The sequence below is a fragment of the Ochotona curzoniae genome, unplaced genomic scaffold (assembly GCF_017591425.1).
Source record: "Ochotona curzoniae isolate NIBS_2020 unplaced genomic scaffold, NIBS_Ocur_1.0 scaffold_461, whole genome shotgun sequence".
Taxonomy (NCBI): domain Eukaryota; kingdom Metazoa; phylum Chordata; class Mammalia; order Lagomorpha; family Ochotonidae; genus Ochotona; species Ochotona curzoniae.
In genome coordinates, this window is record NW_024467120.1 from 3467524 (window position 1) to 3490585 (window position 23062).

The window sequence follows — 23062 nt, forward strand, 5'->3', positions numbered from 1 at the left end:
CCTTTCAGGAGGACGTCAGTCATCTTGGAGGGAGATCCAAGTCATGACCTCATCCTGATCCCTCGCAGAGACCTTATTTCCAAAGAAAATCACTAAGGAAAATCAGCATCTTTCTCACAGACACAACAGTTCCTGTAAAATTAGAGGGTTTGACTCCGGCTTGTTCTTAGTCATGTGTGCGTCAGAATGGCCTAGGGAGACGCTCCAAAGTACACTGTCTGTCTCCAGCACAAAGATGCTGATTCATAAAGTGTGGGGCGGCCCAAGCACGCCTGTTGGGGAAATTGCCCGAGGAGGATTCTGACATGTACCCAAGTACCCATGTCTGTTCCTGGCACCTTCATGCGCAGGCAGCGGCCAAATGCAGGCTGCTGCTTAGCCCCTCCACCGTGCATTCACTTATTCCACACTTGCTGAGCCTCTAGGACGTTTATATCCCTGACTCAGACTGGGGAGACAGTGAACCATCCCAACTATAAGACGCATTGCTCGTTCTGTTCATTTTGATCAAGGTGAAGGCACCCAACTGCTGCTCTTTCAGCTGCGCCTCTCTCTCCTTGGCGCACAGGGTTCACGCAGTTGTTTGTGCCTTGGGTGCTAGGGCTGCTGGCTAACCCTCCGTGTGTCGGTTGAAGCTGATCCCAAGGCCTGTATGGGCCTTCTCTTCAGATGTGTTTTTCCCAAAGGCCAGCTGTGCTGCCTGTGCACCCGTCGGCAACCCCAGAGGGCAGCTGCACAGAAGCTATTATTCATGGAAATGGAGGTGGGTGTGCACAGAGTGTTGCATGCAGACTTGGGGTATCTGTGCACGGAACAGGAGGATCTGAGTGAGAAGGGAAGGGGTGTGGCCCTGTGGGGGCGGGCGGAAGGCTGGCTCCCTCATGCCACAGTGCTTCAGAGCTTCCTGGTCTTGAACAAAATTACTTTTGTTAGTGTGGGAGGATATGTCATGTTTTCTGTAGCAGCTGCTAGCCTGGCTTCTTTTTTTTTTTTTTTTTTTTTTTTAATTCTTTAAGGTTTGTTTGGAGAGGGAGGCCTTGCATGCACTGGTTCATTGAGTGGCCACCATAGCCAGAGCTGAAACTGGGAGCCACAAGCTTCCTCCCACGTGTGTTCAGTGACTTCGGCCATGCTTTCCCAACCCATAAGCACAGAACTGGATCAGAAGTGGAATAACCGGGACATGAACCATATAGGATGCTGGTGCTGCAGGTGGAGGCTTAGCACGCTACACCACTGCACCAGGCTCTGGCCTGACTCTTTAACAGTGAATTCATCAAGGGAGATGCTGGTAAACCTCCATTTGTATGTAGGGGCCCTCGAAGTCCTGAGTGGTCAGGCTGACTTTAAGAGAGAGAAGAGACTGTTACTCTGTGTTCCCTTTCAAAGCAGGCTTGGCACAGTGGGAATTGGAGGTGCTATATTTGGTGCCTTGACCAGCTGCAGCAGATTAAATGCCACATTTTGTTCCTGGAATTCTTAAAGCGTCTCTCTCGCCGTGACCAACTGGTCCCCTGTTCCGTGTGCATGTGTGTAGAGGTGGATGAAGTTGGGAACCATCCTTTCCTTTCTCGCTCATTGAGTTAAGTATCATAAACACTCGAGGTGTCAGGGCTGTCCTTCGGAGATCTCGGTCTTGTGTACTTTCAGTGATGGGGTTCGGCTGGGTGTGGAAAGTAGCCATTATCCTGGTGGCATCTGGCGTTGGGAAGGTGGGGACAAGGGCTGTGAGAGCCCTTTGAGGCCAAGCCCTTTGAGGCCAAGGTGGAGTCCCTGGCTGCCAGGCCTGGCTGTTAATAGCCGTTTGGAGACTAAACCTGTGAGTGGAAGATCTCTTCCTATCTCTTGCTCTGCCTTTCAGATAAACAAATGACAGAATTTAGTGTAGGGCCCCTGACCCTCGAGAGATGCCAGACAGGACTTTGAACATCCCAGAGATTGGCAACAGGAAGCAGCCTTCCCCATGCTAAGGTGAGGCTCAGTGGGAGGCACAGCGGGAGACCAGGCCTTTCTGGTCACTGGCCACCGGGTCTGGAGTCTGCAGGGGAGTTTGCCCACACTGTGAATTTCTCAGATGTCCCCTACTGTCCTTGTGTTCACCTGGCCTTCTCTGTCGGCCAACCCCTGCCAGAAGTGAACCTGAATGAGAAATGGAGCTGGTGGGAGAAGGGTTTGGGGAAACTTTGATAAGAGTGGGTATGGGCCCTGCTCTTGACTGAAGAAGTCATTCCGACCCAGTCTTGGCATCCTGCTCTAGGCTAGGCTAGATTGCAACAGCTGGGTTGCTGTTCTGGCTTGCTGACAGTTGATAGGCTCTGTAGTTGGAGGCCCCATGGAATGGGAAGGCCCTCTCTCCAGCTGTGACCATATGGTCGCAGTGGGCTTCTGCCCACAGCATTTGTAACACACAGCAGCCAAGGTTGCCAAGTCTCGGGCTTGATGGTTTGGAGTTCACTGCAAGGTGAATTCGGAGTGTGGATTCAAGGGAAAGGTGAGAATTGCACCAGTTTCTGATGGAAGGGAGGACAGGGTTGGCACAGAGAGTGGAGCATTTCTCTCCAGTCCTGGGAAGTGGAGAAAAGAGCATGTGTGGGGGGAGTTTGGGGCTGCATGAACCAGGCTGGGGGAGAGGAAAAGGTCATTGGACAGCAGAGGTTAGTGAAGGAGAGGGAGCTGTGAGATTGGGGTCATAGCAGAAGAGCCCGAGCCTTCCACAGGCCGAGGGTGGTGCTGAGGAGTCCGTTTGCGTTTCTAAAATGTTTCCTATTTATTTGAAAGGAAGAACAAACAAGAGCGTGAGAGAGACACGTCCCATCTGGTTCATTGCACACATGCCCGCAATAGATAGGTCTGGACCAGCCTGGAGCAGGAGCTGGGAACTCGGCCCAGGTCTCCCATGTGACTGGCTGGAACTCAGCCACTTGGGCTGTTACCTGCAAGTGCACATTCTCAGGGAGCTGGCTAGAATGGGACGTGGAGCAGTATTTAAGCTCAGCTTGTGGGGAGGGAATACAGGCTTCGTGGGTTGTGTCTTGACCACCGTACCAGCCGCATCCACTCCGTTGGAAATTTTGCACCCAATACTTGGGTTCCTCAGAGACCCAAGCTATCTTTAGAAGATGTCGCCAAGCCCTAAGCAAACCTAAGCATTTCCTTCCTGTTCTTTGCACACACTTCGTGTTCCAGAAATGCTGCCCCTGTCCCAGAAGAAGAGCAGCATTCACTTTTCTGCCCCCTTTGGCCAACAGGTGGATCTTGAGCGAACCTTCACGTTCCGTAACTCGAAGCAGACCTACTCGGGGATTCCCATCATCGTGGCCAACATGGACACCGTGGGCACGTTTGAGATGGCGGCTGTGATGTCACAGGTGAAGCAGCACATTTTTCTCCCTCTGTTGTCCGCAGTATGTTGTCAGGAGCCCACCTGAGCTTTACATGGCAGTGGAGACGAGGGAGGCACCTGGGCCAGTCTCCTGGAGCCTGGCTGTCACAGGGGACGGTTTACTTGCTGTGCAGTGAGGAGGTGGACAGTGTGTGTGCTCTGCAGGCCGTGACATGGTCTGGATCGGCACCCAGTTCTTCTGTGAGAAAGCCTGTGATGGTTTTAGAAATTAGACATGGAGAAGCTAGACACTATGACAGGTGCCATATTACGGAAGAGCAGCGTTGCTCTAGAAGTCCCGATGGAGCTCCTTACTTAGCGTGCACCCAGTGCTACGGCATCCACTGCATAATCCTGTGGAAAACCTGTAACGAACACTGCTTGATATAGTGCATCTCTTCCTTCTTAACTGCTTGCCCAGAAAAGGACTCTGAGGCAGAGGTGGAGAGGAAGGGTGCTTCCTTCCCCATGGCCAGGCCTTCAGCCAGGTGGCTGGAGAACCCAGCTCCAAACCCAAAAGGCTGCCAGGGCCACCAAGTTCACCCCCTCCCCCCAAGTAAGCTGGTATGTCCTGGGACAAGCCGGCTTACAGGTCTGACTTTCTATAAGGGAGTAACTAGTCCCCTGGTCTCGGGAACAACAAAAGAAGAACCACTGGTGGGTAGGACCTTTGTCACACGCAGCTGGATAGGGCATGTTTGTCGCCACGGGTGGGCTGGGGTTGTGTGTCTGTTTCTGTTGGCAATGCCTGCCAAGTGAAAAGGTAAATCCAATTAGCTGAAGGAGCATCCTGCTGAGGACAGTGGGTCTCTGCAGGAGCTGCTGGGTTCATTATTAGCCGGTGATTAGAAGGGAACGATTCCCGGACACATCAGCAGCTCCAGTGCCGCGGTAGGAGGTCCGGCTGACTCCAGGATTGCTCGTACGGTGTGTCAGCCCCTCCGCGCTCCAGTGCAGAGCCTGGCCAGTTAATCGCTGGAGGGATGTGGTATTTCTGTCTCCATCTTTTTCCTTCCTGTACTGTCATCAGCCATGGTGACTGATGAATTCTGTTTGTGGAAAAGTGGTGGGGTGGGAATTGGGGAGCAGTAAACTGCTTGGCTGATTCAGACACTGGATTATTAGTCCGTGGAAAAGTCAGAACTGGCTCACCCTTCCTCTGCTCATGGGACATCTTCTGGCTGATCAGTGAGCACTGACTGTGAGCCGTGCGTGGGGACCACAGATCCTTAAATCTGCATTCTGCAGAGTTCATGCAAGTTAACCGAATCCTCGAGAACCTTGGGATGGGAATTGCAGACGGGGCATGGGCCAGCCCAGAGAAGTTTGAGAGGTGATTGTCCAAGGCAAGGGCCGAATCTGTGTGGCCCTTGTTCCTTACAAGTCCAGCAGTTGCTAAATTACTTAATCTCTGTGGCTGACTATGAAGCTAATGACAAGTACCCTTCGTACTTCTGAGATTTACTGTCTGCTGAGCATTGATGCAGCAGTAGCAAATGCAGGGTCACGGACTTGGGATTTTAATGCTTACGCGAAGGTGGACCTGCCTCAAGAATACAGCCCACCACGTGTCTTTAGCTTCAGCAAGAGGTATTGAGATTGTGAACACAAAGCTTTTAGGTACAAAGCGAGGTTCAGAAGGGTTGGTTAAACAGTCATCTTGGGGTGACCCTTCTGGGCAGGGGAGCTGCCTCGTGCTCGGCCGTGTTTACCAGCTGTGTTGCTCTTGGCCGGAGCCGTGGTGGGCTGGCAAGGACTCTGAGATGTCCTCCCGTGCTCCCCTGCCTCCTGGAAGAGTCTCTGAGATTTCATAGGTTCCACCTTTGTCTCCTGCTTCTAGCAACGTATTCCAAGCAAACCAAGTGTGCATGGCAGGCAGGCCCGATGCCTTTGTCTCGCGGGGTCCCCTGACATCCCCTCCTGATGCTGCCTTTTATTTTCTAGCACTCCATGTTCACGGCAATCCATAAGCATTACTCCCTGGACGACTGGAAGCTGTTTGCCACCAACCACCCGGAGTGCCTGCAGGTGCGCCCCGGTTCCATGGTTAAATGACAGGTGCTGCATGGGGGAGGCCTTTGGGTTGCAAAGAGGATTTGAAGGAGCAGAAAGGTGTATGGGGAGATGGCTGGGACCTGCTGAGCAGATCTATCCCTCAGCATATGAGGAAAATCCTAGGACTTGCCTCTATGGACCTTCAAAAGGTGAACAGATGCTTCAAGAAGTACATGGAGAATTGGATTAAAAAGTGAGTATGTTAGTGCACAAGTGCTTGAAATCCTCGTACATAAGCAGTCTTCAAATAGCTTCTGGAAATGTGTGTTATGAAAAAGCATGCGTGGATTTCAAAAAGTTTTTCACCAAGATAAAATTATCTTTTAGTCCTCCCCTCACCCCACCACCCCAGTTGTCTTTTGGAAAAGTAGAACTAGAGGGAGAGGGATGTGTTCCAATGACTGAGTGCTGTCAGATGGCAGCAATGGCCAGAGCTGCACTAGCCTCAAGCCAAGAGCCAGGAGTATCCTCTGGGTCTCCCATTGCGGGTGCAGGGGCCCAAGCTCTTGAGCCATCCTCTGCTGCTTCTCCTACAACTGCAGACACACCAGAGGGAGCCGGATTGAGACCCTGAACCAACACCCATGTGAGATGCTGGCACTGCAAGTGCCAGCTCTACCAGCTCTGTCCCCGTACCAACCCCGAAGCCCATGTTTTTATGAACTGAAATTGCTTAGAGTCAGACACAGAGAGGAGAGGAAGCTCCTCTGATGCCTGCCAAGGCTGAGGTGAAGCTGAAAGCTGGGCTCTAGGTACTGGCTGCCTTGCTGTCCCGTGGGGAGGTGACAGAGGAGGTTGGCGGGTCCCTCATCTGTGACTGTGGGTTCCCCTAGAGGGTGTGTGTTGGCGATGGGGTGGGGGAGGGTGGACAGACAACGAAGGGGAAAACGTGCAGCTCAAGTTCAAGGCAAGAGGCTGGCCCATGGCTTTACTTGCTAAAGGCACTGAGTGGTAAAAAAGAGGTCTTCCCAAAGGGTTGATTTTTCTGAGAAGGCTTGGGGTTCAAGGTGCTGTGGGGGAGAAGGTATTACAGAGGAAGCTGTGTGGCTTCAGGTTTAAACTTGTGCAAGTCAGGATCACGCTGGGCCTGTTTCTTCAGGAGCTGCTGCCTGAATTGGAGCAACCTGCAGCTGCTTGGGCAGGGTCACATTTGCTCCTGTGGCCTGTTGTGCATGGCCACCCCTGTTGTGGCCACTCCCAGTGGGTACCTGAAACCACAGATGGTATACAACCATGCTGTGTTTTCCCTAAATGGACACACTCATGATCAAGATTAATTTATATAAGATGAACAACCCAAGTAATAAAACAGAAAGATGGTAACGGTATGTTATAATCCGAGTTACTGGGGACATGAGTTTACTTAGTATTCTTGGAGAGGGGAGTGAAGCTGAAAACTGGAAGGAATGTGTGGGGGGGCATCCCAGACTCCCTCTCCTGCTCCCCAATGACACGTGGAGCGGGAAGTGGCAGCCTTGGCATGAGTTAACTGCCTGCCCCCCGGTCCTCCTGGAAACCCTTGTGTCTCCTGTTGGTCTTGATACAACACGTTTGTACCAGCAGCTTCATAATTCTGCATTGCAGAGAGAGCCTGAGCAAAGGAAATGGAAGCCAAGGAGGCATCTTGTTCTGACTAGCTGAGGTTAGGGTTCAAGCATTGGGAGCTTTGCGGGGGGGGCGGCAGGGAAGGTGATGGGCTCAAAGCTCAGGTCCTTGCGTGGACACATCTCCTTGACCTCTGCTGCTGTGAAGCTCTAGGTCAGTCCCCCTGTGCATCGGGTTGGGACCCAAGGGACCCTGCTTGTCTCTGGTGTAGGTGTGTCTGGATGCCACGGTTCATGTCTGTCCTTCCTGGTGTGTTTTGGCGCAGCACGTGGCCGTGAGTTCGGGCAGTGGGCAGAGCGACCTGGAGAAGATGAGCAGCATCCTGGAAGCTGTGCCGCAGGTGAAGTTTATCTGCCTGGACGTGGCTAACGGGTACTCGGAACATTTTGTGGAATTCGTGAAACTCGTCCGTGCCAAGTTTCCAGAACACACCATCATGGTAGGTGCGGTGCAGCAGTCTCGAGATGGGGAAGCAGAAGGGATGGGGGGCTGTGAGTGCGGCTGGATTCTCTATAAGAACATTTGGTGCCTCCCTTATTAAAAGGTTGACAGTACTGCTGAGAAAGCAGTGGAGGACGGCCCAAAGCCTTGGGACCCTGCACCTGCATGGGAGTCCCAGAAGAAGCTCCTGGTTTCCAGCTTTGGACCAGCTCAGCTCTGGCCATTTGTGGGGAGTGAATCAGCAGATGGAAGATCTCTCTTGATGTCTCTCCTTTTATTAGTAAATATGCCTTTCCAATAAAAATCACTTAAAAAAAAATTAAAGGTCCATGTTACTCCATAACAGAATATATGAGAATACTTCAGAAAAAATCATGGAAAAGTGGAATTGAAAGATTGGTGCACAAACATTCTGAAAGCCATGTGTAGTTATTCTCTCTGTGTGTGGGGTTCTTGAACACCCCCATACATGTAGACATCAGAGTTTGTTGCATCAAAGTAAACTTTTTGAAAATTTTTAAGAGTTACAGGGAGATGTCTGAAGACAGATGTTCTGTATCCACTGGTTCACTCCCAAAAGGCTGCAATGCCCAGGCTAAGCCAGGCCAGAACCAGTGTGAGAACTCTGCGCAGGTCTCCCATGTGGGCGGCAGGACCAAAGCACTGGGGTCGCCTGCTGTTTCCTAGGCATCTTAGCAGGCAGCTGGATCGGAAGGGGAGCAGCTGGACCTTGGGCTGGGATGCCAGTGTAGCAACATTGGTCCCTAAACTTGTTTTTTCTTGAAAGATTTATCTTTATTGGAAAGGCAGATGTTCAGAGAGAAGGAGAGAGAGAAAGATCTTCCATGTACTGGTTCACTCCCCAAGTGGCCACAATGGCCAGAAATGAGCTGATCTGAAGCCAGGAGCCAGGAGGTTTTTTTCTGGTCCCACAGGGACTTAAGGCTTTGGTTCATCCTCTACTTCTTTCCCAGTGCCCATATGGGATCTCAGCACTTGCAAGAAAAGGATTTAACCACTGAGCTATTGTGCTAGACCTGGGATTTATTTATTTTTATTGGGAAGGCAGGCAGATATAGAGAGGAGAAATGGAGAGGAGGATCTTCTGTCCACTGGTTCACGCCCCAAGTGACCTCAACAGCTGGGGCTTCGGCAGTCCGAAACCAGGAGCCTGTAGCTTCTTTCAGGTCTGCCACATGGGTGCAGGGTGCCAAGGCTTTGGGTCGTCCTCGACTGATTTCTCGGGCCACAAGCAGGGAGCTGGTTGGGAAACGGGACTGCTGGGATTAGAACCTGTGCCCATGTAGGACCCTGCCTGGCGCATTCAAGGTGAGGACTTTAGCTTCTAGTCTACCATGCTGGGCCCAGGACCCTAAGTTTTAATTCCATTTTCTATGTCCACTTCACACATTCTCCTCATGTTTGAAAACTGGAACCATGTGCATGGCCCTGTGTGCTGTACCTCTGCCTGTCAGTGGAACGTTGCGCTGTGAGAGTTGGACTTATGAGGATTTCATGAGAGGCAGCATTGGATATTGGTGTGTCCTTATCTGGGACTTTTTTCTCCTGGATTTTCTGTCCTTTTCTGTGTCTTCCTAATAATTCACGTTATTCACTAGTTATGTGCCGTGATGGCTTCTTGGAAAAGTGAATTTTCAGAAGATAAAAAAGAGGAAATAGAAGCTCCAATGGTTAAAGTGGTATTTCTGGAAAGTTCCATGCTACAAGTATGCTGTCTTTACTGATCTACATTATTAGAGCACTTGGGCTGATCAGAAGATAATTTTTCTTTTTTTTTTTAACCTTTGCACATTTCATCATTGTACAGGAGCCAAATGGCAGGGGTTATTTCCCTGTATGGGGTTGAATCCCCTGTTGAGTCTAAGAACGTATAGTCTTTTATATTCTCCAAATGGGAGGAAAGGATGAAGAATTGTTCCAAAGTCAACCGGCTGTTAGCAATGTGAGGATGGGGCAGGAAGCAGCAGATTGGTTTTATCCCCTGTGAGCATGCTGTCGGCCTCGCTGTGTTTTGAAAACTGTTGAATGTTTTGAAGGAGTTGGGTCTCTCTCCCATGCCTGTCCCGCCACCCCATTTCTTGTGACAGAACCGACTCCCTCGTAGATGGGGGTGCTGGGTTGGCCTGGTACAGGATGAGAGGACTCCATCCTGACCCAGCATTGCTGGGTATCCGTCCTGGGGCCCCAGCTGGCTCCAGCCCCTCCATGAGCCCTCACTCCTGGGGACACATGGGAGTGAGCAGAAAGTCGGACTCAGAACAGAGACCCCCATAGCTGCGCTGGGAGCCGGGAGCCCGGGAACAGCGTGTGGGGTCCAGCCCAGCTCCCCAGGGCCTCCCCTGCTAATGTACACTCAATGGACAGTCAAGCCACAGGGTCCCTGCCACCCATGTGGGTGGCCTGGGTCATGTTCTTGCCTTCTGCCTTCGTCCGGTTCCATCCCCAAGTGTTTGGGAGCTAGGGCGCTCTGGCTCTCGAGACCAAAAATGAACATCCATTCTCCAAAACTCAGCGTGGAACAGACACGAGAGCTTTACAGATCCTTGCCGGGTAGAAGAGGCATCTCTTGTGTGTTTTTTCCTGCGAACAGGAGGTGGAGACTGACTGGCTGTACCCAGGTCACCATGTCTCACTGGCCCTGGAGGTGGCAGGAGTTGATGAGGGATGAGCTGTTCTCATTACTGCCACTGGGCTCACAAGTGAGTGATGCAGTGTCACGGGGGAACTTAACCAGGGAGGTGAGGTAGTGGTTCTATTTTCTTTTTCGTAGTAGTTTGTTGTACAGACGATGAAATATGACACATTTGAAATATATCCAAATGGGTGGGTTTTTTGTTTTTCTTGTTTTTGATAATCATAGAATAGGTCCTTGTATCTGACTGAGCCCCCAGTGTGATGTTGGGAGGCTCCTCCCTCTTGGCAGATGTCTGTTCTTGCCATGCGCTCAGGTGTTCCTGAATGACACGGCTTCGTTTGGTTGGGGTTGACTGCCTAGTGCTGTGGTGGTCCCGGCTGTGTCTTGCGGCCACTTTTGCTCCATCCGTCACCTTGTGCAGATCCCTGTGTCGCTGTATGTCACCTCTCTGGAACTGCCCCATTCCCAGAGTTCACAGTCACGCTGCTCCCTAAATGTTTTCCTTGATTTTTGTGCACGTCTCTACCATGCAACTAGTCCAGAAACTGTTAAGAAAGCTAACTAGCCAGTCTGTTCAGGCTGCCATCATAAAGCACACAAACCCGCATTTTCCAATGAAGAGAAATACCATTGGTGCCATGGCTCTTTTTTGTTCTAAGATTTATTTATTTTTATTGCAAAGTCAGATATACAGAGAGGAGGAGAGACAGAGAGGAAGATCTTCCGTCCGATGAATCACTCCCCAAGTGAGCGCAACGGCCGATGCTATGCCAATCCAAAGCCAGGAGCCAGGAACTTCTTCCGGGTCTCCCACATGGGTGCAGGGTCCCACAGCTTTGGGCCATCCTCAACTGCTTTCCCAGGCCACAAGCAGGGAGCTGGATGGCAAGTGGAGCTGGCGGGATTAGAACCGGCGCCCATATGGGATCCTGGCGTGTTCAAGGCGAGGACTTTAGCTGCTAGGCCACACTGCCGGGCCTATGGTGGAACGTATTTTAAGAGGAAGGAAACAGCTATAACTATTTCTTTTTTTCCCTTTTTTTTTTTTTTGTTTATTCCTGAATACACACAACAGCTAGGAATTTAGTCAGGCAAAATGCAGGAGCCTGGAACTCAAATCAGTTCTCTCATGTGGGTAGCCAGGACTCGGTTCCCTGAGCCATCACTTGCCGTCCCCACCCCCACCCCACCAGGGATGTGCACCAGCAGGAAACTGGGTTACAGAAGCAGAGGTGGGATCAGCCAGGGACTCCATTGGGAGGCTGTGAGCATCCCAACCTGGACCACTACACCAGGTTCCTGCCCCGTGTGTCCCTTGCTTTAATTGATAGCACAGATGCGCTGCCTCCCAACAGCTGGCTGTGGAGCGTGTCTCACATCTGTTCCCAGCAATAAGGTGAGCTGGCTGACATCCACAGAGCCCAGGTGCCACCCTCGGGGACAAATGACCAGGGATGTGGGGCTGTGCGGAGAGGAGGAGGCTGGGCAAGATGGGGGAAAGGGTGTTTTTGCAGGCAGAGCCTGAGTGAAGTGTGAGAAAGGAGTACAGACAAAGCTCCCATAGTATTCAGGGAGGTGCCAACATTTAGGGCCATCCAGCATCTGCCGAGCCCTGGGCTCTGTGTCCATCTCTCTTGCTGGTTTCTGCAGCAATGACCAGAAGACTTGGGGTGGGGAAGCTGTGGCCTGTCCGTCAGAGTAAACTGCCTCCAGGCCAAGTTCAACCTGTCGGTGCAGGAGAAGGTGCCTTTGTGCTGGTGGCTGTGTCCGACCTGGTCTGGAGGAGTTAGGTTCTTGACACCCGCTCTGTTTAGATGAGACGGCAGGCCAGGTCTCTTTCCCGGGAGCAGTAGCATGGCAGCTGCACTTGGCTGAGCCCCCAGCAGCTGCGGGTGTAGCCTGGGTGATCCCCTGACGGGTATCCCTGTCGTTTGGGCTGTTGTGGCCAGACAAGGTTGTGAGCCACAGGAAGGTGCATGGGCAGTGCCTTGCACGTTTCCTGGCAAGCCTAGAGCCACCGATGGGCAGCTTGGCCAGTGGAACCTGCTCTCCTGAAGGACGAGGGGTGCTTTAGTGCTGCTTCATCCTCTCCGGCCACGTTCCCTGCCTTTTCTGTTTGCATTCTTTCTGGACCCATGGTCCAGAAAGCTAGACAGCGCCTCGAGGGTTAGGTGCTATTTGCTTGCCAGAACTGCCATTTCCTGTGCTGTCAAGGTATAACAACCTTGTCGGGAACCTGTATCCATGGTGATATTCCGTCACCTCCTGGTGGGGCTGATGAGCAGCTTGCTACCTACCCCTGCCCTCTGTCCCTCTCTGGAAAAGAGCTTCCTTTGGCAAAGGATCCCAGAAGTGACCAGTAAGACGTGACCAGAGGAATCACTGTTGAGTGGGGCTGGAACTCGAGTTTTGAGATGTTGACAAAAATGGAGACAGGTAGTGGTGATGGCTACACAGCCGAGCAAATTACGATGCTGCCTCAGAAGGTAGACTTAAAGGATAAATGCATTTTGATGAAAAATGAAAAATGAGATCCAGGCATAGCTTCCCCCCACCCCCCGCTAATGTTTTCATTAACTTTTTGAAGAGTCCTTGTCTGCATCAACTTAAATTTTTTTGCATGCAGATTAACCTTCCATTCCATTTCTCTTGACTGTTTTGAAGTTCCTTCACTCTTCATGCTACTCTCAGTGTACTTAAAGGTAGGTAAAGCAGCAGATCTTAGTGTGTGTATCCCTCTACAGTTACTGAGAACGGATAGGCCAGTCAACCGAGTGGCTTAGCTGGGGGCTTGGTGGCCGCTGACCACCTGCTGAGAGCCGGGTGCCAGGCCCAGAACCAGCCTTTAGATGGCCATGGTGAGGCCTAGCGGACCCGTTACATGGCGGGACCAGCTGAGACTCGGAGTGGCAGTGACTTCCAAGTCACGCCTTGGAAGAATGAGGCTAGCATTTGGCCCCAGGGTCTTCTTGGTCCATTTCATCATAGAGGTGGAGGTCTGATGGGAAGCTGAAGGATTGGGGACCAGTTTGCTTTTTACTTTTTCCTAGTGGACTAATGCCTTAATCCTATAAACTGGGTGACAGATAAAAATCAAATATCTTTCTCATGGTTCAGAAGGCTGAAGGCTGCTTGAGTGTCTGGCTACTTCCTGGCTCATGGGTCGCTGTATCCACACTGTGTTTTCTTGTTCATGGCTGCTTCCACAAGGCCACCAACCCTGTCCCTGAGGGCTCCGACGTCATGACCTCCAGCTCCTGATGCCATCAGCGGAGGGCCTAACATTCAAGACCATCAACACTTTTTTAAAAAACATACTAATGTTTGTAAATCAGTTCCGGAAAGGAAGAATCAAAGAGCTGCTGCCTCCCTGCCCAGAAGGCTGCCATGGCCAGAGCAAGGCCAGAGGAGAGCTGGCAACCAGGAACTCCTTCCTGGTCTCGCCCTTGAGTGGCAGGAACCCCAGTATCTGCCCAAATGCATTCACAGGTAGCTGGAACAAAAATGAAGCAGTTGGGACACCAGCGGCCACGCCTGGCGGCTGCCAACTTCACAAACAATGCTTTTACCCTTGGCACCACAAAGCTCCCAGACTTTAGCATTCCTCATCGGCTCAGTTCTCACCTTACCTACCCGTTGAGGAGCAGGGGTTACATCTGAAATGGGCACCTGGCGGTGGTGGGTGGGGGCGCAGAACTTCCTGGAGAGAGGTCACTGAGCAACAACCTCCCCCTGCCTGCCTCAGGGTCCCAGACAAGGGTTTCTAGTGTGCTGTGTGACCCAGCTGCCCAGGAAGTGACTGTGCCAGCTGTCGCTACTGCTGCTGATGCCTGCATCTGCTCCCCAGGAGAGGTGCTTTGGGTCAGATAAAGAAGGCGTTTTTCTTAATCGCTGCTTTCACAGCTCCTGCTCCACCAGGCATGCCCCCAGCAGGAGCCCTTCAGCCTTAGGTGTCCTGGCTTCACAGAAGCCTGCATGTTCTCACGTTGTCCTTCTCCTTTCTGATCAGGTCTCTCTTTGCGAGTTTTGTCCTTCTTGGTTCCCAACATTCTCGAATGGGTGCTTTTGTTTCTGCCAGTGGAAACTTCCCTAACCAGTTATCAGTGTTCTAGGGCTGTGCCCCATGCTTGAGGCATGGTCTCCTCGGTCTGGGTCTTTCCACATTGCAGAAGGCACCACATTTGGAGCACGTGGCCGGGAGCCGCGCAGGTGGCTGAGCAGTGATGGAGAGTCTCGTGGGAGCCTCAGGGATGACCACCTGCTTTACTGTCACATGGCTGCATCTGGTACATCCATGTGAGCTGATGAATGACTGTGTCTTGAGTGGGTTCTTGAAAATACAGTGGTTCCAGGTTGGGGAAAAAGCACCCATAGTGAGATGAACTTGTGTGAAACGCTTGAGTAGTTTCTCAAGCTGTCTGACTTTTAGCAAGTTGGCCAGCATAAGAGAAGATGTTTGGTCTTATTTCCCAGGTTCCAGTCACTTCTTCCCCAGGAACAGAGTTGATGGCGTTCCTTGTGCTATAGAAAGAAGCAAAACAAAACAGAATACCTTCACATTTAATTCTGAACTGCTGGAATCCAGCTCCAGCTGAGGGTGCGTGGATGAGGCGCAAAGAGAAAAAAATATGGACCACTACAGTTTCATGATCATAATGGACAAAGTGGGAAAGCTGTCTGCTTTACTTGTACAGAAACAATCAAACTGGCTCAAGTGGGTGTTTCCAAGGATAATTCTGCTGTTTGTTTCACCTAAAAACAGTCGAAGTTCCTACTACGATTTTTATTCTACAACTCAATTTTGTATCACAAAGAAAAGGAGAACCTAAAGATCAAGGAAAGAATACAGGTCCTAAATACAGGTCCCTTGATTAGCATAAGGCCAATGGGGACAGCCAAGGCAGTAGGAATAATAGAAGGCCCTTTTGCAAGACTTTATTATTGACATTAACCTCTAAGCTCACATTGAGTAAAAAGGCCAACTCCACAGTAGCAAACAATGCCTGGATGGATTAGAATTCTTCCACAGGGTGGTCCGATGTCCATGCAAAGGAAGGTAGAGCTGCATTCAGGTGGTTGTAGAGACCCTGCCTGCAGTGGAACAATACTCTACACACCTTCGTGTCCCCCACATCCACTGCACGGACCCCAGCACTGAGCGTAGTGAACTGTTGCTGTAACATCCAGGACCATGTGAAGGAACAAATCCTAGTGCTTTCACCTAGACACAGTTTGCTAGCATTTTGGTGTGTGTTTTATTATACGCATATACTTTTAAAAAAATGGAGATCTGACTGTTTCTCCCGGCATTGAACCAAAGGCATACGAGCATTTACCATGTCATTAAACTATTCTTAAAAAACATCTCAGAAATAGGCCATAAGTTGTTTGAAGACTGGCTTTGTAGTTTTTGCGGTATCATACATAATTCATTCTGTCCTCATTTATGATTATTACCTTGGTAGAGAAACTTAGGCCTGTACAAAGGAGCTTTTGCATTCATTAGGTCTGGATGAATTACTTTCTGAAAATCTTGAACAGAAGCCAAAATTCCTCTAGGATGGTGTGTATTATCTTTTACAAATAACAGTGGTGTGTACAAGGGCAAAGCAGCACCCCATTGGCATCTGAATTTTTTAAAGATTTATTTTTCTTGCAAAGTCAGAGAGGAAGATCTTCCGTCCAATGATTCACTCCCCAAGTGGCCACAACAGCCAGAGCTGTGCCGATCTGAAGCCAGTAGCTAGAAAAGCCTCTCCCAGGTCTCTCACACGGGCACAGGGTCCCAAAGCTTTGGGCCGTCCTGGACTGCCTTCCCAGGCCACAAGCAGGGAGCTGGATGGGAAGTGGGCTGCCAGGATTAGAACCGGGGCCCATATGGGATCCTGGGCATTCAAGGCGAGGACTTTAGTTGCCAGACCACACTACCGGGTGAGCCCCTGAATTTCTTTCGAGGCTCATTGCCATTGAGCACTTTTTCAGCCACCTGCATTTCCTCTGTGAGCTTCTAGCATTTTTTAGTAAGGGCTGAGTGACCGTTGGTTCATTGCAAATCTTTCTGCACTTGATTCACATTTTTTAGATTGTTGTAAATGCACGTGGCCAGTTCTATACATTTCTATCAGTGCCACGTTCCTTATAAGATTTGAGGTTTTTTTGTTTTTTTTTTTCCTGAATTTAGGGCTTTTTTCCTTTGATAAAAGTCAGAGGAGATGAAGAGAGACCTGCTTTCTGCTGTTTCAGCCCCAGTTGTCTGCAGTGGCCATGTTGGGCCAGGCAGAAGGAAGGCGTTCCCCTGGGGTCTCAGAGGTGGGTGGCAGGATCCCAAGACGGCTTATCTTCTGCTTTCCCAGGCCGTTAGCAGGGAGCTTGATCAGAAGTGGAGCACTCTGGCACCTCTGTGGGATGCAGGCTGTAACTGTCTCAATGTCAGCCCCAACTTGAACTCGTTGGATTGACCTCTAGTCCTCTTTCTAGACTGTCGTTTCCCAGTGTCAGCTGCAGTCTGGATTACAGTAACTTTGAGCCTACCTGGTTGCCTCTTCCCAGCATCCTTTGTCACTTAACTTTCCAAGATTCCATTTGGTGAAAAGACACTTGGGCTTTTAGTGCAAAAAATAAGAGGATGAGTAGGATATGTAGGATGCATTTTGCACAAAAAGTGAAAAACAAAAAACACTTTGCACAGTTATAAAAAGCCGGGCAGGGCATTTTGCTAGATACCTTCTCTGCCAGCTGAAGAATCCACAGGACCGCGGGTTGTAATAAAAAGGACTCATTCTGCACTCCCAGATTCCTGTGTTGAAAGAGCTTGTACCATTTCCAACCCAGATGCTTCCTTCTGGCTGATACGTGTGGCTACTTCCTGGCTTATGTGATTATTTTTACAGCCACAGTGTCATCTGTAGGTGGCACAGGTGCCCATCTGCCTCCTTCATCTGGGCTGAACACCCAAGCATTTCCTCAACTGTTGAGACAATCCCCAAAAAGGCTTGCTTTCTTTCTCTGAAGTACTATTTTACGCTCAGCCCTAGAGATGATGATGATGAAGTGTGTGTTTCATTTATTTGATGTTTGTGCCTTGCTGAGCAGTTCAGAAAGCCTGGACCCGTGTACACTCATATCACTTCTGTTTTCACAATGCAATTGTTCTGTGTCTTCTCGTGCCATTGGCTCACCTGGAGTCTTCCCCAGAAGTACTTTGGAAGTGTCAAGTTCTGTGTTCTTGTCGGCCAAGAACGGAACAAGTCGGCCATTTCCAACTTGCAGAAGAGACGCAGGGGTTAGGCTCAATGCTTCTACTCCCTTTCTGCCCTCAGCATTCCTTGGGTACCTCAGGACACACATCTCTCGTGGAGTCCCTCGCTTCCCCTAGCCTGCCCTGGAGTTGTTGGCCGTGAATCCCACCCTGTCTTTTGTCTCAGGCAGGAAACGTGGTGACGGGAGAGATGGTGGAGGAGCTTATTCTTTCTGGGGCCGACATCATCAAAGTGGGAGTTGGACCAGGTAAGACGCGCTGAGAGCCCAGGGGAACGTGTTGCAGGGAGGAAGTGGATCTGCACTGGGGGGGTCTGGGATGGCTGGATGGGATTGCAGGAGGGACTCGGCTGTGGATCTGAGCTGCCAGGAACATGGCTGATAAATCCCTGAGGGAAGTGTCACAGAACTGCTCCCTATGTCCCCTGGGATCTTTATTTTCATTTTTAAGTGTCAGTCTATTTGGAAAGTGAAGTTAGAGATCTTTCAGCTGTTGCTTCACTCTTCAGGTAACTGCAAATAAATGGCCAGAGCAAGGCCAGACCAAAACCAGGAGCCTAAAACTCCCAGGTGTGCCCAGGGTGGGTGCCCAGGCACAACAAGTACTTGGGCCGTCTCCTGCTGCTTTGCAGGCACATTAGTAGAAGGGGGAAATGGGACTCACACCGGTGTCCACGTGGGATTTAGGTGTCGCAGGTGGCTCCTTCCCTGCCCTAGACCCCTGTGAGGAGTTTGGAAGTGGCTCAACTGTGAGAGCCTCGTTTAATAATCTTGATGTGCAAGAAGAGAATGCAGATGGCTCTGATGACCCTCGGAGGTGAGGGGTGAACACATGTGGGTCATTCATGGCCACACACATGACCCGGGTTGGTGGGAATGTTTGAGGGACTGCAGTCATGGCCGCTTAATTGTGCAGGCCTGGAGCGTCCTCCTGCCCAGCCAGTGGCCACCCTCAGCTGCCTGTGATCCAGATGAGCCACAGGGCTTTACCCATGTCCTCATGAACTGCCCATTGGTGTTGTGGATGGAGGAGGCAGGTGTGGTCTCTCTGTCCTCAGATCGAGGGATGCTATTTCGTAATGAGGGGATGGGGTGGAGTGGTGGTGACTGCCATGTATTAACTTCTTCTGTACCTATGATTAGCAAAACACTGCAATTTACAGAGAAGGAAATATACATTTCCAATCGGGACTCAAAAAACAGGCAAGATCTTTTTTTTTAATCGCCCATGTACCCAAGAAGATAGTGAACGAGCACGGGTTCTGCCCAGCAGCTGGGGGCAGGCCAGGAGGACTGTGTAGGTTGCCCTCCCGGGGCTTCTCTGCTACAGCCAGGCCTGAGGAGGGCAGGCTCCCTTCTCCGTCTAATCTTGTCTCTTCAGACCCACAGGGGAAGCAGGCGTCACACAGGGCTGGCAGGCGGGAGGGGAAGGTCACAGCCTCCCTTACGCTGGCCGGCCATGACGTTGCTCCCTGGAGGATGTGAGATAGCGCTGAACCTGCAGCAAAGCAGTGAAGACAGGCACGGGGATGACTTGTTCATTCTGGAGTGCATGCTTGCTTCCGGTGGCTATTTCTAGTGCCGTTGCTACATCCCGGGCTCGGTGCTCAGCGGTGATGGGTGCGGTAGCTCTCCCGGCATCCTTACACAATTAATGACTTACTGCCTGCTCTCAAAATAAGTGCTGTGAAGAACCACTTCCCCAGGGCGGTGACATTCGAGAGGAAGCCTGAAAGATGAGAAAGGCTGGCCTGGGGTGGGAGGGACGTTGGGTCCAGAGGGAGGTGCTTTGGAGACCAAGAACATTGTGTCCCAGGAGTCTCTGAGTTAGGGAGAGGGACTGCAGAGTGTCAGCGCTCAGCAGCAGGCTGAGGTGGGTCACAGATGGAGATTGGTCCAGCCACCGTGACTAATGTGTGGATGTTAATATCTGATGTGTGGCAAAGAGGCCAGAGTGAGTCCCTGGCGAGGCTCAGTCCGGATCTGGCTGGGAGATGGCAGCCAGGATTGGGGCTGGCAGGGGGATGGGCTGATGCCCTGTCCTGCGGCTCTCCCAAGGTCTTGGCTGACGGACTGGCAGGGAGGACTTGCAGGATCCTGAGGGAAGAGCAGCCAGATGAGGACAGCAAGGTCGGCCAGGAACACAGCAGGGGTGCCATTTGCCCTCGGCCCCTACCCTGTGGGGCTGGTTGGTGTCTTGTAATTGCAGCTCACACGCAAGGCTTAGCGGGGAGGGAATTTGCTCAAGTTGCAGGTCCACAAACTGCAAGGTTCTGAGTGGGGCCCCTTCCAGGAGAGTGTGCCTGGAGGGGTAGGGCTTGGGGGAGTTGACAGGGCGGCACCTGGGCCCTCAGCTGATGGTGGTCATGAGGGCTCTGGCAGGGGCATCATATAGCCGGGCTCAGTGGTTGCTAGCCACTCCTGCTGGCTCCCTGGCCTAGGAATGCTCTCCCAGGTCCCCAGCATGCAGCTGTGAGAGAGTGATGGTGCTCATTCCATGTTGCATGCTGTTCCTGCCTGACTGACCATCTGTCCCGGGATCTCCTCTTCTCTGCACAGGTTCCGTGTGTACCACTCGCACCAAGACGGGGGTGGGCTACCCACAGCTGAGCGCGGTGATCGAGTGCGCAGACTCTGCACACGGCCTCAAGGGCCACATCATCTCTGTGAGTGTCTGGAAAGGGCCCCCTGGGTGACACGGGGTGGGGTGACTGGGGCCCCGGGATGGTGAGGCGATCAGGGCTGTGCCATTGCTTCTCTCTCTGGGCTTGTCTCTGCAAGTGAGGGCAGTGGGTCCCCCAGGAGCCCCATACTCAGCCCTGCGACCCGGATGAGGAAGTGGGCTGGGGCTCCCATCCCCACCCAGCGCACCTGACCTGAGGCTGAGTTTAGCCACTCTCACAGTGTAATACACCAGAGAGCAGCATCGATGGCAACTGGGGAACTTGGTGTGGTGATCAGGCCACATTCAGCCAGGCTTCCTCTGCTGGAGCCTGCAGAGGAAGTTCTGGGGGATGCCAGTTGGGCACACGGGCTCAGGATGCCCGTGGTGTAAGATGGTAGCCCTTCAGATTCCACCTGTGTGTGCCGGGGTTGTTGTGTTGTTGGTGAGGGATTGCCTAGAGGGGGTTAGGAGTTCAGGTTCAGGGACATAGGTAGGAAGTGGACTCTTGGTCAGTTTGGTCTGTCTGGCCAGCCGAGTGTCTTCAGGCTCAGAGTGGCCAGGTGCCCTTGTCCGATAGGGTTTCCCGAGCAGGTTGCTCCCACCTGCTGCTTGTCTTGAGCCTGTTGGAAGGAAACCTGTTGGGCGTTTCGGATCCTGCCACTTTCCTCTCCTCTGTCTTGCTTGACACTGGCATTGCCGATGTAGTGCTTTGTGCCATTGAGGCTCAGGAGCCAGGCATGGTATGCGAGCAGCAGGTGCATACACCTAAAAGGCTGGCTCTGAGTTGTGTGTGCTCACCTGGGCCTCAGCGGGTGGGTGGGGGGACCACTCAGGAACCCTGTATCAAGGTGAACCTTAAGGAGTGACCAGAGACTCGTTTCCTTATCACACAATTATAGTTTTAAATGTTGATCAAATAATACAACTTTGTTATGAGGCTTGAAAAATTTTGCCGACAGGATAGGTTTAACTTGGGCAAAGGTACAAATGCCAAGAAACGTTAAGAAGGGAAGTGGTACTGGGTAACCATTGGTTCTAATATTGTTCTATATTTAAAAGGTTGTCTTTTTTTTTTGAGAATTAGAGAAGCAGGGAGAAAGAGCCTGCAAGAGGATGGTCATCTCCTGACTCAGATGCTTGCCATGGCCAGGGTTGGGCAGGGCTGAAGCCAGGAGCCAGGCTCGGCCGGGTTTCATGGGGGCGGGGTGGAAGGATCCGATTGGTTGAGCCCTCATTACTGCCTCCCCAGCTCAGCATTAGCAGGAGGTTGTGGTCAGGAGCAGGAGCTGGGACCCAAACCCAGACACTCGAAGGTGAGGAGTGGGGTGTTCACTGCTAGACCAAATGCCTGTTCTTTGTCTATTTTGATCGTCATGTGACCTCAGGCAAGTCACTCCACCTTTTCAAATCTCATTTTCCCCCACCTACAAAAATACCAGCTTCAGGTTCTTAACGATGCGTAAATGGAAAAATGACTTGTCCTGCCTAGTATAGGTACTCGAATTCCTTTTCTCTCTTTCATGTTCTCTCAAGTGCTTTAAATCAGGTGTGCTGCCAGCTCACAGATTGAACTTGCACTCACGTCCCACGTACCTGTTGTGCTGAAATATAACATAAACTGCCTTGAAAAACAAAGCAAGTAATCCTGGTGGATTTACTGCCTTGATTTTTTGCACAGGATGGAAATACTAGCCATGTTTTTTTTCTCTTTTTACTTGAAAAGAAGAGGAGTGGATTTTTCCATATGCTAGTTTCACTCCTGAAGTGGCTGCAATGACCAGAGGACTCTGAGTGTGTCTCATTCCTACAGTCACGTGGAATTCTCAGGACAGGCAGGAACTACTCACAAGTAAATGAGCAAAGTGTTTGGTTTTCCTAAAGATTCAGCATGACAGATCTTCCATCTGCTGCTTCAGACTCTTAATGGCCACAAGAGCTAGGGCTGGCCCAGGCCAAAGCAAGGAGCCTGGTCTCACACTTAGGGAGCTGGCCTGGCAGTGGAGCAGGTGGGACTAGAGCTGGCACTCCACAGGCAGCAGCTTAACCTGCTGGGCCACCCTGCTGTGTCCCCAGGGAAGTGTGTGGACTTTCTGGAAATCAGGTGGTAGGGGACCTGTTTCCATGAGAGCGTGAGTTTGATCTAGTTGAAGCTGTTGGTTTCAAACCCTGTTGTGCAGAGCTAGTTTGGTTAAAGGTAAAACATTTTCACTCTCTGGCCAGGTGTGGATGTAGCCTGGAATAGAAAGGAAGCGAGCACATGAGAGAGCTGGCATCATGGAGTCCTGTTTAGTCTCCCTGTGGAGGCTCTCAGCTGCACCCCCATGGGCCAGCAAAGCTCCGCGGAGCTACCTGGGGTGCCTCTGCTCTCGGAGGGCTTGCTTGCAGCTTCCTGCCAGCGGTAGCTCTCGGAGGGCTTGCTTGCAGCTTCCTGCCAGCGGTAGCTCTCCGGAGCCTGCATGCTCTGTTCCTTTCCAAAGTACCCACAGTGTGGGCCCTCCCCAGGGCCAGGCACTTCCCTCTGAAGCTGTGGGCTTTCTCCTAGACCCACCCTGGGGCTCCTACTGCTCTCCCTGGCCTGCCCCGTGAGCCACCCTGGCTGCTGGCTAGGGTCCCAGCACCTGCCTTTTCCATTGAGCTTCACCACACACTACACTGGAACATCGTAGCAGGCAACAGCTTGGGAAACCCAAGGAGCGCTGTGTCCTGGGCCAGGTGCAGTGGGCACAGCCCCAGAGCCACACCTGTGCTCTGGGCAGCCTGAACCAACACTGGGTTGCAAGGCGAGTGGTATGCAATCCACCAGATCAGCTGGTCCTGGTCCTGCATAAGGTTAATCTCAGGCCAGGTAGAGAGGAGGGTCACTCCGCAAGGGCCAGTCCAGGGTAGGGTGAGACCCCCTGTGCTCTGTGGGCCTTGCTGCCTCCTGTTCCCTGGCCAGAGGTGCCCAGGTCCTGGCGTGACTGAGCTGAGTGAGTGCTGCCAACCCATGACCCCACAGAAG

At 51.7% G+C, this 23062-nt stretch overlaps 1 protein-coding gene across 3 annotated transcripts in view; it reads left to right on the forward strand.

The window, feature by feature from the left end:
* Positions 1-23062, forward strand: part of GMPR (guanosine monophosphate reductase) — a 35955-nt gene that overhangs the window by 5163 nt on the left and 7730 nt on the right. For 2 of the 3 annotated variants that reach the window (XM_040967755.1, XM_040967753.1), the window contains exons 2-6: positions 3249-3368; positions 5327-5410; positions 7308-7481; positions 17564-17645; positions 19956-20062. In XM_040967755.1, coding sequence (XP_040823689.1) covers positions 3324-3368; positions 5327-5410; positions 7308-7481; positions 17564-17645; positions 19956-20062 — 492 coding nt within the window. In that variant the 5' untranslated portion in view covers positions 3249-3323. The remainder of the gene's footprint in view (positions 1-3248; positions 3369-5326; positions 5411-7307; positions 7482-17563; positions 17646-19955; positions 20063-23062) is intronic. The other variant, XM_040967754.1, reaches the window with a different exon arrangement.